At 36.4% G+C, this 17,965-nt stretch overlaps 2 protein-coding genes across 4 annotated transcripts in view; both read left to right on the top strand.

The window, feature by feature from the left end:
- Positions 1-2,012: 2,012 nt before the first annotated feature.
- Positions 2,013-17,965, top strand: part of LOC126707451 (uncharacterized) — a 67,101-nt gene continuing 51,148 nt past the window's right edge. The window contains exon 1 of one of the 2 annotated variants that reach the window (XM_050407096.1): positions 2,013-2,173. In XM_050407096.1, coding sequence (XP_050263053.1) covers positions 2,096-2,173 — 78 coding nt within the window. In that variant the 5' untranslated portion in view covers positions 2,013-2,095. The remainder of the gene's footprint in view (positions 2,174-17,965) is intronic. The other variant, XM_050407097.1, reaches the window with a different exon arrangement.
- On the top strand, positions 2,180-7,914 carry LOC126707452 (sialyltransferase-like protein 2). Of its 2 annotated transcripts, none has more exons than XM_050407100.1 (3): positions 2,180-3,849; positions 5,533-5,642; positions 7,293-7,914. In XM_050407100.1, the coding sequence occupies exons 1-3, from the start codon at positions 3,691-3,693 to the stop codon at positions 7,366-7,368; spliced, it is 345 nt and encodes a 114-aa protein (XP_050263057.1). In that variant the 5' UTR covers positions 2,180-3,690; the 3' UTR covers positions 7,369-7,914. The 2 variants fall into 2 exon arrangements, with proteins under 2 accessions (XP_050263057.1, XP_050263056.1); XM_050407099.1 differs by lacking the exon at positions 7,293-7,914 and adding an exon at positions 6,463-7,286.

The raw sequence follows: 17,965 nt of genomic DNA, 5'->3' as shown, positions 1-17,965 counted from the left end.
CTTCCTAACATGGGTATCTAGAGCTCCTCAAGCACACAACTATTTCTTTGGATGTGTTTAGTATCCCCATCTCTCTTACATGTACATAAGCTGTTTGATAAAATTCTTGTGATTTTTTTTTGTTATTCTAGGAGTCATATTACATGAAGATTGGTAAGGAAGAAGATAAGTAAAGAATGTGATGCTATATTGCTGATTTAATCAGGTTGAGATGTGTTTGTCGGCCTTCTTTTTTCAATGTTATTTTTTGCAATGTAAAAAAATGACTAGCTAGGTTGCTTATGCCTCTAGACAATTAAATAATTTTGAACAAAAATTACCCAAACTCATGATTTGGAATTGGCTGTTGTGGTTTTTGCTTCAGATTTGATGGTAAAGTATTGAATGTTAATAATAGGCCCTTGGTTACAAAATTGTTATGATTTGATATGTAGGTATGATATATAAAAGGTCCATATATGATTTTGGATGAGGGATAGCATGAATGGTTTATATAAATAGTGTAAAGAACTCCACTCCTTTTTCTTATGCTTTTTCAATTGAACCAGGATGGATTTTGTTTCTCCAACTTAAAATGAGTGATTGGCTTTTATGTGCTACACCTATTCTTTGAACTTGCTTTCAAGTTTCATATGATTGTATTCTTTAAGATAACATCTATTAAAAATTTGTTGTTTTTTACCTACTGGAATATGCTTTTACATCCTTTATGAGATTTTGTGTTACCAACATTTGCTATGGCTCAATTTGTTGTATAGTTTATATTTGGTTTAAGATCTCTAAAGATGACAAGAATTATCTGCAAGTTGTGAAGTTTGTTTAATTCTTCATATTATTTTTTTCCTATAAAGTTTTTTTTTTTTTTTTTTCCAAATCGTCACCATTAGCAATTCATTACTATTTTTTTTTTTCTCAAAGTCATAATACATTTAGTGTTAATTTTGTGATTTTGCTTGGGTTGTCCTTGATTAATTTTTCTTGTTACATTTGTAGTTTTGCATTGATTTATGACTATTATGCTTCTATTTTAAAGTTGAGTATGGACATTTTTAGTAATGTTCACTTTCATTAAGTGTTGTTTCTTTTACATGTACACAAGGTGTTTGATGAAATTTCTTATGAGTTCTAGAAGCCATAATACATGGAGAGTCGTAAGGAGGAAGATAGGTAAGAAATGTGATGCTCTATTGTTGATCTAATCAAGGTAAGCTGTGTTTGATTCTTATTACTATTTATCAATTAAAAATGTATTGTATATAAATGTTTTTTTAACAAGGGGTTGCTGATATTTCCTAGAGGTATGAAAGGTTTGATTTAGCATTGACAAAAAGTAGATAACTCAATTCAATTATGATCCTGTTTTCATGGAGGAAATGAGGACAAGAAGACAAACATCTCATGAGTTTCACATACACTGTTGCAGAACCAGTTCATAAACCATAGAAATATGGAATATGCAAATGGACAAATGTCCATGTACAATGATAGATTTGCTAAAGAAGTGTTCATAAAAGAAATATTCAACTTGTGGTTGTGTTCATAAAAGTAATGTTCAACTAGCATTAATAACACCTACTCTTCTAAGTTTATGAAATTTTACATGTATTACTTTTGTGATCTTTTGAAAGTATGTTGTTTTAGGTTTCTACAAGTTCTGTGTTTATTTTTATTTTTATGTGAACTTTTATTTTGAACCAATTGTTTTTATTTTCATATATTTTCAAGTCAATACCTTGAACAAAATAAATATATTTAATTTCTATTTAACTATCCCGTGCATCGCACGGGTTAGCGACTAGTATTTAATTAAGCTAAAACTTCACAGATGAACCATCTACGTCTATAAAATGATAAATTACCTTATATATTTCATTTGTTTACAGACATGATTTCTATAATCATGATCAATTCATATTTATTTAATATTAATGATGGAACAACATCTAAAGTCTAAACCACTCACTATCAATCATTTTAAAAACTCTATAATAAATGAATATTTCCATTCAAAAGTTTTTTGATACCTTTGCTGATAAGTAAACAAAGACTCAACAATAAAATAAGCCCACTTGGCCGCTTTCTTTTATTTGATCCTATGATATCCCTTTTCCACAAACCCATCTTAGTATTTGGCACCAAGAAGCAGCAGCTCATCCAGCAAGTCCCTTCCAAGGTAGAAAGCTTGCAAACTCCCGTTTATTTCATTATTTTATTCTCCCTGTCATGTTAGCTTATACTAACTTCTTGTTACTTCTGGGTGTTGTTCAACTACTCTAAATGACCAGCTGCTCAAAAAAAAAAAAAAAAGTGAGAAAGGAACTGTTTTCATGAAATTTTCTTACTTGGGTTTCCTAGTACTAGAATTATAATACTTGACTCTGAGTTATTTGATTGGGTACTAATTTATGATCTGGATTCAAAATCTTGTAGCTGTAAAAGAAGTTTTTTGGTTCTGATACATATGTTTTAATGGGCAAATATTTGGTTGAGAACTTTGACATGAATATGATTTCAGACCCATATATTTTAATGGATTTTTACAGCTGATGATGGGTAAATTTTTTTATAATGTTTGGTTTTCTGCATGAATAACATCTCACAACCATAAATGTTACCTTTTTAGCTGTAAAAATGTAATCTTTGGAATGTTTTCCAGCAAAATAGCTGACTTAAATTCCCACATAAGAACATGGTCTGGCTCTGTTACTGCAAATAGAGAAGGATGCTGGGAGTTGTGTGGTCTGTGGTGTATACAGTCCAACTGGTAATGCTTGTTGCAAAGAAAACTACAGATAACCCGTGGGTTCTTCTTGATGCATTTGTAGTTTCATGGATTCTCATATTCACTGATTCATTGTGAATTTTAATACCTTTGCTGGCAAAACATGTAACCATTGTTTGAACATGCATGTAACAGCACATACCCTGTTGGGTTATACTTGTATAGTTTTTGTAACCGTCCAAAATTTAAAAAATGTGACTTGTCCCCCAGGATCTCAAGCAAGCAGAAAGCAAGTGATCTTATTATGTATAGTAATCCATGGTAAACAATGTTTTGGAGTTAATTTTACTTTAGATGTCACTAATTTTATTCATATGAAAGAAATTATTTTTTTACTTGTATGGGGTTCAATAACTGTGAAGCAAACTAGTGTTGCAAACAAAGCAGAAAAATTGCTATGAGATGGAAAAATCCATCAAGCCTCTTCCTTAGGAATTAATTGTTCTGTGCAAGACTCTAACTCTGTATTTCTAGGGCCAAAATGGCCAAATACCATCAATTCTTGAAATATTTTGCCCAGAAACACTGTTTCGGAAAAATATAGCGATCTACCACTTTTTGTGGTACTCGATCTTACTCGAGCTTGATGAGCTCGAGTACCATATTTTTTTAATCCAACGTGGCCCGTTGACATGGAAAGTTTAATTAAAAAATTTTAAAAAAAATTTGGCCATTTAGTACTCGAGCTTGGTGCGCTTAAGTACTATGCGTGGTACCCAAGTCCATCAAGCTCGGGTACCATTCTGTACTGGCAACTTATTTTATAACAATATCAAAACTTCCTCTCTCAATTTTCTGAAACCCAGCTTATAAACTTCATTCCCACAGCTACTCTCTCATCACTCACTCTCTCAATCTCCCTCTCAACTCTCTCTGACTTTCTCAATCTCGCTATCAAACTCTCCCACATGCTTTCAATCTCCCTTTCAGTCTCACTCTTGCTCTCATTCTCCATCTCCCTCTCGCTCTCGGTCTCCCTCTCGTTCTGTTGCTTGGTCTCCCTTTCGCTCTGTTGCTCGGTCTCCCTCTCGCTCTGTTGCTCATGCTCTCAGTCTCCCTTTCACAAGGTATGTCTCGCTCAGCTTGCATCTTCAGTTTGAGCATTGGGTATTTGTGGGTATTTGTGTTTGTAAATTTTGTATTTTTATGCATAATTTGTGGGTATTTTTGGGTATTTTTGGGTATTTTTATGCATGTAGAAGATGGCAAGATGCTTTAGTAAATTCCGCACAATCTTAGGGCTTAACAGGTCTTATGCTGTCATCAGACAATTTTCAAGGCTGTAAAACTCATTTTAAGACTGTCTAAAATTTCTTCTTCTCTTTCAATTTTTTATTTATAACTAATAAGATTTTAGTGTGAAAGGGGAGATACTCTATGCACACTGGATGTGTGTAGAAGATACTCATAAAAAATGAAAACACTAATCATTGCCTATGAATAGAGAGTGAATCAATGAAATCTAAGAATAGAAATTTACTCATTATTGCCTATGATCAGGACCACTCGAACAATGATCTTAAGAAGCCAGATTTTATCTCTAGAACTGTCGACTCCTTTTCATTAAACATTCACTTCCTTCTCCCTCCATATGGTCCACATTAAACAAAGGTGGTGCCATTATAAGTAATAGAGCTTCTATGTTTGCTAGACTAGCTATAAAAACCAAATAAATCATCTATCACTCTCTTCGGCATCACCAGTCACCACTGTTCTCTGTACATAGGGGAAAAAAAAATGAGAGCCCTTAACTTAGGAGCAACTTTGCAATGAAGAAGCAAATGGTCTACTTTTTCACTATTATGTTTGCAAATACAATATTGATTTACAAAGTGATACTCTTTTAGTTAGAATTTTCCCCAAGGCTACTGTTAATGAATATTTAGATGGTTGTTCTATTTCTGCAATAGCTTTGTGGTTATCTGCAATATTTAGATGGTTGTTCTATTTCTTAATGTCCCACTCCCACAACTATGAGTTAAATTAATTTTGGTCCATCTCTAATTTTATTTTGGCTTTTATCTCCAATATTTTTTTCAGCATACTGGGTTAATGCAAATGTGAATATGCAAGTTTATTTGAATATTTAAGATTTATTAAAAAGAGAATTTATGCAATTTGTATTGTGAAGAATGTTACTGCACCCCACAATTGCGTACTCATTTTTTTATTTTGTAATTCATTTTATTCAAGTCAATAAGCCATTAAAACTCTATATTTGAGAAGAAAATTGAACTACCCATGATGCGCATACATTTTTGGCATTTTTTGGGTGTGATTGGTATTTAAATAAGTTCGTGGGTTTCCTATATTGAAAACTTATCCTCAAAGTTATTTACACATTTTCTTTATGATAGTACAATGTAATACAAAGACATCTTAATGTTTAAGGGGGGGGGGGGGGGGGGGGGTTGATGTTGCATACTCAAATTACAAGGTCATGTAGCACTGGTAGAGGTTTATTTCTTCCATTTATGTGGTGTATGAACATCACCCCCCCCCCCCTTCCCACCCCCATTGTTTTCCTAATTTATATGGCACTATGCTGGGAAAATGTTGTAATTCAATATTAAAATATAAATCATGGCAATTGTTAATTATCTAGAATTAGATTATGATATCATAAACTTTTCTCATTGCAACTTGTATAAACATTTCCATCATTCTTCCTTACGTGAGTGAATTCCTCTCATAGGTTGTTATTTTCTATCATTAGCATTGTTTGATATATTTTACTTCTGCTTGTTAAGCTTATCAAAATCCATTCTCCCATGCGGGCTGATCCAAACCGTGTTGTAAAATGGGTACCACGCCGTGGCACAATTAGAGCGGCTAGAATTGCATCAGAGAAATTATTGAAGTGAGTAAGCTTTATTTTATTTTTCTAGTCTTGAAAACATATTAATTTAGAATAGGCAGGTATAATTGTTTGGCTTGATGTTTAATCATTAATGAATTCTTCATCTTCTATTTACTATCACAATTTCCTTTGCCATTCTTGGTCCTGCTTTTGCAAGCTATGGCCCTCAATTTGATGAGTGGAATATATATCCAATTATTAGTCGGACAACCTTGCAGAAATGGCATGGTTAAGTAATTATGGCATGTTTGTGTATGGAGATGTTTTTTGTTTGAAATGGTCTCATCAAGTAGAGAAACACTAACAACAGTCAATGATCTCAACCCGATCTGAGATTATTAATGCTCTAGTGAATGAGCTGATTCTTATATTAATAATCAATATGAAAGAAGGATTTATTTTTATTTTTATTTTTTATATTTAAAGATCCATTTCATGGGTAATTACTGACTGATGGAAGATCTACCTTTCCTTGCCTCCTCTTTATAGCTCAAACCTATGGTTCTGTCAATCTTAACATAGTATTCAAAGTAAAATTTTGGTTGTGACATTCCTACTTCCATATCTTTATCGTAAAATGTTAATTGAGTCCTTTAATGCATTATCTTTTTTCTAAGTAACTTGAAAAAAGGGAGAGAGGTGGATAAGGCCTATTAAGCATAATCCAAAAGCTCACTCCAGGAGTACTCTAGTTCTTTATTTTATTATGAGTAGATCAATTTTCAATATCTTGGAGACCACTTCAGTATTAGTTGAAAACTATTGTCTTGCGTGTCTGGTGAATGGTATTTTTATCCTCTTTGTTTATGATTGCCTGCAGGAGGGTTGGAGCAGGGTCTAGTGACCCATTAGCTGCATGTTCAATTACTAAGAAGCAAGTTGAGAGAGAGCCTGTAGCATTGTCAAACCTTAGATAGGTGGCTAGTGACCATCAAAAATATGTGGTGAATTTGTCCTACATCACTGGTTGTGGTTTATTTAGGGTTTTCATTTGAAAGAGGAGCTTGATTTGGGATTATAAGGAAGAAGGAAGACAAATAAACACACATCCTCATTAGCACAAGATAGAAAAGAAGTATATAGAGAAGAGAGAGGGAGAAAAGAACACATGAAGGCCAACATGCCTCTATGCTCAAATACTTTATTTATTAATCAACTCCACCTATTCTTTGATTACATTGAGAACATATATATATATATATTATAAGTACTCATTCTTGTACTAGTAGTATTAGGATTCCCAAGTTTGACTAGTAAACTAAAAACCTAATAAAGTAATATATAAAAGACCAACTTGGACGCAAAACTATATAAACCCAAGATACTTATGCTCTGTTTGTTTTGATAGATAACGTTTTCTACAAAATGATTCGTTTTCCAAAGAACATTTTCTGGAAATCAGACTTGTTTTCCTATGTTTGTTTGCAACATTGATTTTGGATTTGGTCCTCACTTCAATAAGGCTTGTGCCTTTTTGGTGCCTCATGTCTCAAGTAGAAGGCCTTGTGCCGTAAGTCACCTTTTTTCCTTTGACATGCCATTCTTGTCTGAATCTAAAAATGGTTCAATAAGTTGTCTGCCTTCTTCTGTCTCTAGTATTTTCATGTTTGTTGCTTTTATGTATTCACTTTTGATATGTGTGTAATGCAGGGTGAGGGCATTGAAGGTGGAACAAATCAACAAGCTTGGGATAAGTGGTCAAATGATGGCACAGAACAGCAAGTAGCAAAGCTGATGGAAGAAGATGTAGGAGCTGCCATGCAATTCCTTCAGTCCAAGGCTCTCTACATCATGCCCATATGTAGGAGCTTGGGATAACTGTTCATTCTTTTTCCCAGTTTTGTCAAACTAGGAGTGCTTCTCATGCCTGGAAGAAAAAACCCGAGGCACTTGATGTCCTTACCATAGTCAAGTCCAGGAAGGAATTTTCCAAAGCTGAATGGATGTGCTTCTCTTCTAGTATCAGTGGTTGATGACCAAAATATTTGGTGGTAATTATTTCTTTTTTGGATAATGGGTTGTGGGGCATTTAAAAGTGACAGATGGGTATGTGTATGATGTATTTAGAGATTTTTAATGCAAGTTGAAATAGATTTGGTTGATTGTGCTCATAAATAACAGGATTGGAAGCTTCTGGTTTCAAAAGTTTCCTATATCAAAAACATAAACAAAACAATAGAATAATAGTTTTAAACATGTCCTAAGTTGTATTGACAAAAACAAAGACAGAATTCAATTATTAATTCCATCATTATATTATAATTGCCCATGATGACAATGAGTAGTAATTTATTCAATAGCAAATATTTGGAAAATAATAACAGACCACCCAAAAAAAAAGGATAACTTTTTTTTCCCAATAATTTTGATAGACACACCAAAAGTGTAAACGAGTTAAATTATAAGACTTTTGTCGTCGAAAATACCAAAAAAAAAAAAAAAAAAAAAGACCAAGCATTCATTAATTCTCGTCAATCCCCCAAAAAAAAAAAAAAAAAAAAAAAGAATTTACCCAATGTAAAACTGCCTGTTTTTAACAAATTAGGCAGATTGGTACCCGAGCCCACCAAACTCGGGTACTAATCTGCCTATTTTTAAAAGAGGCACATTGGTACCCGAGTTTTGGTGGACTCGGGTACTTCACAAAGTACCTGAGTCCACCAAACTCGGGTACCAATCAGCCTGTTTCAAAAAATTAGGCAGATTGTACCCGAGCTTGGTGGGCTCGGGTACTTCACAAAGTACCTGAGTCCCCCAAACTCGGGTACCAATCAGCCTGTTTCAAAAAATTAGGTAGATTGTACCCGAGCTTGGTGGGCTGGGGTACTTCACAAAGTATGGGTCCACCAAACCCGTACATTGGGTATATTCTTTTTTTTTTTTTTTTGATTGATGAGAATTTGAGAATTAATAAAAAATTTACTTGAATATGTGTGTAATTTACAAAAAAAAAAAAAAAAAAAAAAAAATTGAAATTTTACAATTCCCTAAGTAGCAATGATACATAGTTGACATCATTCTTTGACAGTTAAGAACTTGAATTTGTTCCAAAATCATTCTTCATGTTTCTTTGTAACAGAAAGTATTACGTTTTGTATGTACAGGAGCAATATATAAGTAACCGCAGGGAAAGTTCATGGTGGCTAAGAGAATCTGGGATTTTCTAGTTTATATAGAAAAGGAAAATTTTTAAAGTTCATTTATGATGTTATGGTTTTATACACTTCAATAAATAAGTAGATCTTTAGGGGGAAATGGAAACACAGATGGGATAAGAACATTCTTACAGTGGATATATTGATTGAATTTGAACATCAGCAGGGAATAACTTGCACTCTTCAAAGAATATTTGAGCTTGTTTTTCTGCAATAGAATCTATAAGTTGTATATCCTTTGCTATCTGCTCATCAATGCTACAATATAACGCAAACCAGATTTCAGGTTCAAAGAAATTTGAGAAATCAGATAGCAAATATTACGCATTTATTATGCAAGTTACTGATAGTTTTATGAACCACAATTGCTCTATACCAAACATGAAAACTTAGTTGTCAACCAAACATTAAAGTCAGAATCATCACAACCTCCATTCTGGATTATCAGCATAGATGCTTGCCTCCACAAGATCTACAATAAGACGAAGCATTTCAGTGCGGTCCTCATAGCTTCCTCGTCCCTAATAGAGGAAAATGTGTAAGGTTGAATTTATTCAACCATCTAATTGGCTTTATTCCGTGCCAAATTTGCTTGTAATTCAGCATTTAGTAACCCTGTATTTAGGTGGGCTTGTTGTAAGGGTAGTGAGTGAGATAGAGTGAAGTTTGCTCAAGAGTGTGCAAGAAAACAGAGACTCGCGCTGAGACTCGCGGGTGACTCGCGGCTGCAAGCCGCCAGAAGCAGCACACGTGCCAAGCATGCTGGAAGATGAACAGTCATGCTAGCTGGAGCACTACAGGACAAAACAGGACAACTGGCCATACGGTTAACTCGCGACTTAGTCAAGCCGCGAGGTCAAGCCGCGACTCACCCCTGTTTTGTAAAACCTGACGTTTCACATTCCTCTCTCACTCCAGTATAAATACCCCTTTTACCCACGATTGAAAGAGAGCTTCCAGAGAGAATTTTGAGAGAGAAACCCTAAAGAAAAACCAGATTGTTTCACCCACAATCTCTACCTTAGAGTCTCTTCAAATTCCTCAACTCTCTTCCTCTCCATTGTCAAATCCTTGAGAGGCATTATACCAAACCTAGTTCTCACCATCATCATCACTGTGAGACAGTTGTTTGGATTTCTGGGAAGCAGTTAGGAATGAACCAATCTTCATTGGTTGATGCTACGGTTTAGTAGCGGAATCCGGGAAGCTAGAAAAGAAAAAGGTTCGGCGCAACCTCGTTGGAGCAAGAAGCTTGGAGGGCTTAGGTGCACTGGGTAGATTAGGCTTGGAGGGTCTATTGCTGTCCTTGTATCCCAACTGTATTTTCTAGTGGATTGTTTACCGCTTGGAGGGCGGCGGAAAGGTTTTTCGCCGAGGACTTCGGTTTCCTCTTCGATAACACATCGTGTGATGTCTTTGTGTTTGCATCTTCCTTCCTCTCTATTTTTGCCTTTTTATTATCTGCTGTGGTTTTATTTTGTTATGGCTTAGATAGTCTTTAACCAATTTCGTATTATAGCATGTGTTAAGTTTCCGCACACTAGTTGTTTGACATATTGCTTGTATTGGTTAAGTTGTAATTTGGGGGTCTAAACGTTCAAAGGTGTTTTGTACACGTTTTTTAACTTTCAATTGGTATTAGAGCGGGTACACTGCTATTGGTTTCATTACCATTGTGTGATCATTGACTCCCTTTTGAGATGGATAGGTCTCAATCCCTAAATGCACCTCCATATTTTGATGGTAGTAATTATGCTTTTTGGAAGGTTCGCATGAGAGCTTTTCTGTGTTCTATTGATGAATTCGTTTGGAATGCTGTTGAGATTGGTTGGACCAAACCTGAGGCAGCCAAATCCACATGGGATAAGACAGTACTTGCTGCATCTAATGCTAACAGTAAAGCACTCAATGCTATTTTCTGTGGTGTGTCTCCAGATGAATTTCACAGGATTTCTCACATTACCATTGCCAAAGAAGCATGGGAGATTCTGGAAACCACTTATGAAGGCACGAAGAAAGTGAAAGACACCAAGTTACAAATGCTGACCACTCGGTTTGAGGAGCTTAAAATGAGTGAGGATGAGTCTTTTGACTCTTTCTATGGAAAGCTAAATGAGGTGGTTGTCAGTAAGTTCAACTTGGGGGAGAAAACGGAGGACTCAAAGATTGTAAGGAAGATCCTTCGATCATTGCCGGAAAGTTTTCGTGCTAAAGTGACAGCAATTGAAGAGAGCAAGGATCTTGATGACATCAAAGTACAGGAGCTGGTTGGTTCTCTGCAGACTTATGAGATGTCGCTACCCAATCAACGAAAGAGTAAATCCCTTGCTCTAAAGACCATTAATGAGAAGGTGGAAGATCAAGACTCATCGGGAGAAGATGTGGTTGACAAAGATGTAGCTTACCTTGTCAAAAATTTCAGAAAGTTCTTGAAATTCAAAAATAATGGCAAATTTGATGATAAAAGAAAATTCCAAAGTTCTGGAAGGGAGAAGAGGGATTTCAAAAAGAAAGATGAAAAAGAATCCCAACCCACATAAGGTGTCACTTGTTTCGAATGTAACGGGCATGGACACTTTAAGAAGGAATGTCCGAATTATTTGAAATCGAAAGGTAAAGTGTATGCCACGACCTTGAGTGACTCGGATTCGTCTGACTCAGAATCTGAAGAGAGCTGTGATGGAGAGGGGAACTATTCAGCTTTTATGACTATTGCTCATGTTGAGTCTTCGGATGAGTTGAATCTGCTTGTATGAGACCTTGGAGAACATAGTGATGATGAATCACTAGGAATTGTTGAAGAATCAGATGCTGAAGAAGATGAAAGCACAACAAATCTTCAAGAGAATTATAACTCACTCTTGGAGAAGTCGGGTGAGTACACAAGGGTGGCCAAGGCTGCTGTGAGAAAAATGAAGAAGGTTGAGGAGGACTACAAAAGTCTCCTAATTCGATATAGGGAGGCCAAATGTGAGATAGAAACACTGAATGGTGAGTTGTCCGAAACTTACACAAAAGTGAGATTTCTTGAGAATAAGGTTGTGCAAGCGAATGCTAAAATAGAGAGGGTCACCACCAAGAAGCTAGATGATGTTATATCATTTCAAAAGAGCTTTTCAGACAAATCCGGATTAGGATATACCGGAGGAAGTAGTTCATCTGGAAATGTCACTAAAGAAGTGAAGTTCGTAAAGGCCAAAGATCCAGTTGTAGCTGACCTTACTGGTGAGAAGCTCGAGGTGGAGGAGAAGAAGAATGTGGTGAACCAACGGATGTTGAATCCCCGTAATCAATCTGTGGGCAGGTCTGAATCTCGTGCCAAGTCACGTCCACGACCACAAAGAGGTCCTAGAGGAACTTATGTGTGCCATTATTGCGGACTTCAAGGGCATACTCGACCAAATTGCCAAAAGCTGAGAGCAAAGAACAGTGCAACTCCTCAAAGGTCAGGAGGACCCAGAAATGATAGGAGAATTTGGGCAGGTGATCAATCTAGAGATCAAAATGGAGATCCCGGAATGATGAACGTGATGAAGATGATTGGTGCATTCACCAACTGCTTGGAAAGCTTCTCACGAAGGTTTGAAAGCCCTAACTCCCGTACCCAATCCTATAAGGAAATCACCCCAAACGCAAGTGACGTGTGGGTGAAAAAGGGTACTCATGCATAAGCATTACAACATGTCCATGCTTTAATACTTCCTATACTTTGTGACAATGGTTGTTCGGTTTGCTTGCTGTTTTTGATGTTGGTTGTTTGCTTGTCTACTTGTGAATTTTTTTTTTAAAATTTGTTTTATCAATCTTTTTGTTTCTTGTGTCAAAAATCCAAAAATCACATAAAAAATTAGAAAATCAAAAAGCTTGATTGACTTTGTTGAGGTTTGTCTCAAAACTTGTTTTGTCTTGTACCTTTGTGCTAATGGTTTTGTGCATTTTCGAGCATTGCTTGTTTTCATGCACTTATATCACTGTGGGAAAAATCTTGAAATCTATGTGATTGTTGTAAATAGATCTTCAAACTTGTCATGAATTATTAGTGAATGGTTATGTTGATCTTGAGACATGCATAGACTTGTGTCTATATATCTTCTCACTCTTTATTTTTGTTTTGCTAAAAAGAGCTCACCAAATGTAAATCTCCAAATGAAAAGAGATATTGAGCTGCAAAAGCCTGTCGCACATTCTAGTATTCGACTAGGAAAAATGGTAAGCGACCTTATATTAAAGTGAATGTTTATTCAAAAAGCCAAAGGCTTGTTCATTAAAGTGAAATGTCAAATATCACTCTCACAATGAGAGGTGATTGCCTCAAAAGATCGAAAAGATCAAATGCTATGACTAAAAGTGGAGTAAAATGTAAAGCTCCAAGTCTTGTTATCAAGTGTTGTGGGAGGTCATATATACATATTTCTGTAATTAAGATAGGTCACATGATCTAGTGCTAATGGTGTATGCCTTGGTTGAATCGATCATTGAAACTTCACATTAGACGAAGGACTATCTCATTGTTGATATCCACACACAACACACAAGTTTATGTTCAATAAATGCCATATTCATTTGTGTGATTGTACTTGATGAAATGTGTTTTCACATGCTCAATCTTTGTTAATTCAAGCACAAAAAGATTTTTGAGTGTTTTAGGTGTTTTTGGAAAGTATTTTGTTTAAAAAATCTGAAAATTTCAAAAATCCAGTTTTGCCCTGTTTTGGCGGCTCAGTCGCGGGTATGTCAAGTCGCGAGCCACAGTCGCATCTTCGCTGGTCATTTTTGGCGACTTGTTCGCGAGTGGAAGGTCCAGTCGCAAGGTTCACTCAGAGATTTTCGCGGCTCAGCTCGCGACTCACTCGCGGGTAGACCTTCCAATCGCGAAAAACACTTAGAAAAATTTTTCAAATTTTTGTTCTTGAGTGCTTTGGTGGCTTGAACTGGCGACTGTGTGGCGACTTAATCAAGTCGCGAAAAACGCGTGTTTTGCAGAAACAGGAGCAGTTTTTAAACCTCTTTTTAGTTTTCCCTTGAACTTTTGTGACTGTTCATCTTCTCTCTAAACTATCTCCCTCCCAAACACTCCGTGCTCCCATTTCCAATCTCCATTGTTGCATTCTTATAGCTCAAAATCTTCAAGTCACAGGTATGGGTTTTCAGTTTTGCACTCTTTTCTACTTGATTTTGTGCTTTTCCCTTTGATTTTTCGCATATGTTTGTGATTTAGAAATAGGTTTGTGTTTCGGATTTTGCTCCTTGTTCATGCTTAGCTTGCGAATGCTGCTGCTAGAATTTGATTTGATCTTAGTTGTTTCCTTATTGCTCTTCATCCTGTGCTTAGCTAAGTGATTCTTCTATTTTATCTGAACTTTGAGTTGTTGAGTTGTTTCAAATTGTTCCTTTTGAGGCTGTGAGTTTTACTGTGCTAAATATGCATGCTCTATTGTGTAAATCTTTTGGGAGCATATGTGAGCTTCACAATGCTGTTTATGAGCCATATCATTTTTCATTATCTGTCTCATTGACATATATCTACCTTTAGGATAGTTTCTATATCTGTTGCTTTTATATGTGTTTCCTATCTTAGGCTTGGTTTATCCATGTGATTGATCTAAGTAGCTTATTGTTTAAGTGTTCAAAGTTCATTTGTATGGATGATATCTCTTTGTTAATTACATGGTACTGACTAGTTCTGCACATATATTGTTCTATGCTGTTGTGGCCTTTTCTGATTGTTCACAGATGGCTCCCTCACCTCCAAAGAAGAAATCTACTGCAAAGTAGGCTGACAAAAGATTGAAAATGGATTCTAAACTGTTTAGGTCAGTTCATCACTTTGAGAGATACAAGGATAACTTCTTGAATGCAGGAATTATTCAAGAAAGATTTGTAGATTTGGAGGACTTAAGACAAACCTTTATCCCCAGCTGTTTTTAAGGAAGAGGATGGGAAAAGCTTCTGAGTGATTTCCCTGTTGTGTGTGAACCCCTGATTAGGGAATTTTACTCAAATGCTGTGATAAAGGAGAATGAGTTAAGTTGCTGGGTTAGAGGTAAAGAATTCATTTTGGATGCACATGTCATAGATGATGTACTAGGACTTGAAGGATTAGAAGATGAGGAATTTATCAATTACAAGGATAGGAGTGTTTCTATTGAAACAGTTCAACAAAGGATAGGTGGGCAGAGAGAAGGGAAATGTTTGAATACCACTGCCTTTCCAGTGGACATGAGGTGTCTAACAATAATCATGATATTTAACCTCTATCCCATTAAGAAATTGACTACAATCAATTGTGCTAGAGCAGTTTTTCTGATAGATCTCAAAGAAAAGAATTTCATAGACATAAGTTCCCACATATATGACACCATTTTGGATGAGACAAGAACAACCTCTAGGCCTAAATTGATCTTTCCCAGTTTGCTAATGAGGATTTTTAGAAGGAAGGGTGTTCCAATCCCTCAAGACATCAGTCCCATGTCCACACCCTCTGCAATTAACAAGCTTACCTGCAAAAGGATAAGTGTTAGGCTTCCAGGAGAAGAAGATGAAGGTGATGAAGGAGAGGGTGTCCCAATGGAGACTGAAGCAGAGGCAGCAGGGCATGCATCAACCTCAACACCCAGGAGGAGTGGCAAAAGGTCTAGAGCTTCAACTTCTTCAGATACACCTCCAGATGCTTTCCAAATCATTCTGGAAAGACTTGATGGGATCAGGGAAGTCCAGACTGAGCACTCTGAGCGGATGAGAGCCATGCAGGACCAGATTGATGTCTTGTCTGCAAAACTTGACAGCTTCACCACTCAGCCTGAACAGTGACCCTTTGGCCATTCCTGTCAAAAAGGGGGAGAAGTTTCTTTCTGTTGATAATGTCATTGATGATTGAGAAGCAGAAAAGCAGCTCTTAAGGGGGAGTAATGAGTTAAGGGGGAGTTGTCAAAATCAGAGACTTTGTTTATATATGTTTATGTTTTGGGTACTTTTAGTGTTTTTATGGTTTTGATACACTGTGTTTTGGTGTATAGCTGTTCCTAACTCTTTACTTATACTCTTGGTTTAATCTTTAATATATTTTGACGATGTTATTCAGGATGTTTTTGTGTTTGTACCCATGTGCTTTTGTAAGCTTTTAGGGTTAATGTTTTATGCATAGTTTGTAGGCTTTATGGTATGTACCTTGCTTAATGCAGCCTTTATGCTATGTTGAAATCAGTACTTTAATCTAAATGTTCTGCATTTTGGTTTATGTATTGTCACTCTTGTGCCCTTGTAGGATTGTTCCTAGATGCATATGCCTTGTGTGTTATGCATTGGTTGAGTGTTGAGCATACAAGTGTCTTGCCTTGTGCTTGTTAACTTGTATGTCCTTGTGTTCATTCCAAGTGTGAATGAGCACTGTGATTACTACCTTGTGGTGTTCACTTGGTTGATCAAGCCATGGTTTGTTTATTAACTCCATCTTTGCTTGATCACATATTGCCTGTTTCATATGCATTTATAATTTTCTGCTTACAATGATCATGGTGTATTGTTGTATTTCAGGAGTATTATGTTCATATGATTCAAGTGCTTCACAGCTTCTAGAGTTAGGTGTGAGTGAGTTTTGTTCAACTGTTCCCAACTCACATGTTAAGTCTAGAGTTTGTTTTAGGGTTTTGTCACGGAATAGCCAAAGGGGGAGATTGTAAGATTGAATTTATTCAACCATCTAATTGGCTTTATTCCGTGCCAAATTTGCTTGTAATTCAGCATTTAGTAACCCTGTATTTAGGTGGGCTTGTTGTAAGGGTAGTGAGTGAAATAGAGTGAAGTTTGCTCAAGAGTGTGCAAGAAAACAGAGACTCGCGGCTGGGACTCGCGGGTGACTCGCGGCTGCAAGCCGCCAGAAGCAGCACACGTGCCAAGCATGCTGGAAGATGAACAGTCATGCTAGCTGGAGCACTACAGGACAAAACAGGACAACTGGCCATATGATTAACTCGCGACTGAATCTCGCGACTTAGTCAAGCCGCGAGGTCAAGCCGCGAGCCACCCCTGTTTTGTAAAACCTGACGTTTCACATTCCTCTCCCACTCCAGTATAAATACCCCTTTTACCCACGATTGAAAGAGAGCTTCCAGAGAGAATTTTGAGAGAGAACCCTAAAGAAAAACCAGATTGTTTTACCCACAATTTCTACCTTAGAGTCTCTTCAAATTCCTCAACTCTCTTCCTCTCCATTGTCAAATCCTTGAGAGGCATTATACCAAACCTGGTTCTCACCATCATCATCACTGTGAGACAGTTGTTTGGATTTCTGGGAAGCAGTTAGGAAGGAACCAATCTTCATTGGTTGATGCTACGGTCTAGTAGCGGAATTCGGGAAGCTAGAAAAGAAAAAGGTTCGGCGCAACCTCGTTGGAGCAAGTAGCTTGGAGGGCTTAGGTGCACTGGGTAGATTAGGCTTGGAGGGTCTATTGCTATCCTTGTATCCCAATTGTATTTTCTAGTGGATTGTTTACCGCTTGGAGGGCGGCGGAGAGGTTTTTCGCCGAGGACTTCGGTTTCCTCTTCGATAACACATCGCGTGTTGTCTTTGTGTTTGCATCTTCCTTTCTATCTTTGCCTTTTTATTATCTGCTGTGGTTTTATTTTGTTATGGCTTAGATATTCTTTAACCAATTTCGTATTATAGCATGTGTTAAGTTTCCGCACACTAGTTGTTTGACATATTGCTTGTATTGGTTAAGTTGTAATTTGGGGGTCTAAACGTTCAAAGGTGTTTTGTACACGTTTTTGAACTTTCAAAATGTATTTAGCAAAAAATTGAGGAAATTCACATGACAACAAGGTTTGCCACATGTCAAATATAATCTACAGTTACTCCAATAAAACATATGATCCACACATTTGGTTCTTCTTATGTATTAAAAATTTGATTAGAACCTCACCTAGATGCATTGTGCAGTCTGATTGAATTCTTTTGAATCATCATTTTTCTAATCCTTTTTCTCTAATATCATCTAGTCTATCTTCTACTGCAAACTTAATTTTCCATGAATATGCCAACATAAATATGTTTAGCATTTATTGTTTCCATGAAGGCTCAGTCACTAGCCTTTTGGGGACAAAATTTACTTATCGAAAGAAATGAATAGAAAAAATAATAAAATTTGTTTCCAAGAAGGCTTGGCGTTA

Source organism: Quercus robur, chromosome 11 (genome assembly GCF_932294415.1).
Source record: "Quercus robur chromosome 11, dhQueRobu3.1, whole genome shotgun sequence".
NCBI lineage: Eukaryota > Viridiplantae > Streptophyta > Magnoliopsida > Fagales > Fagaceae > Quercus > Quercus robur.
This window is presented reverse-complemented; position numbering and strand designations above follow the sequence as displayed.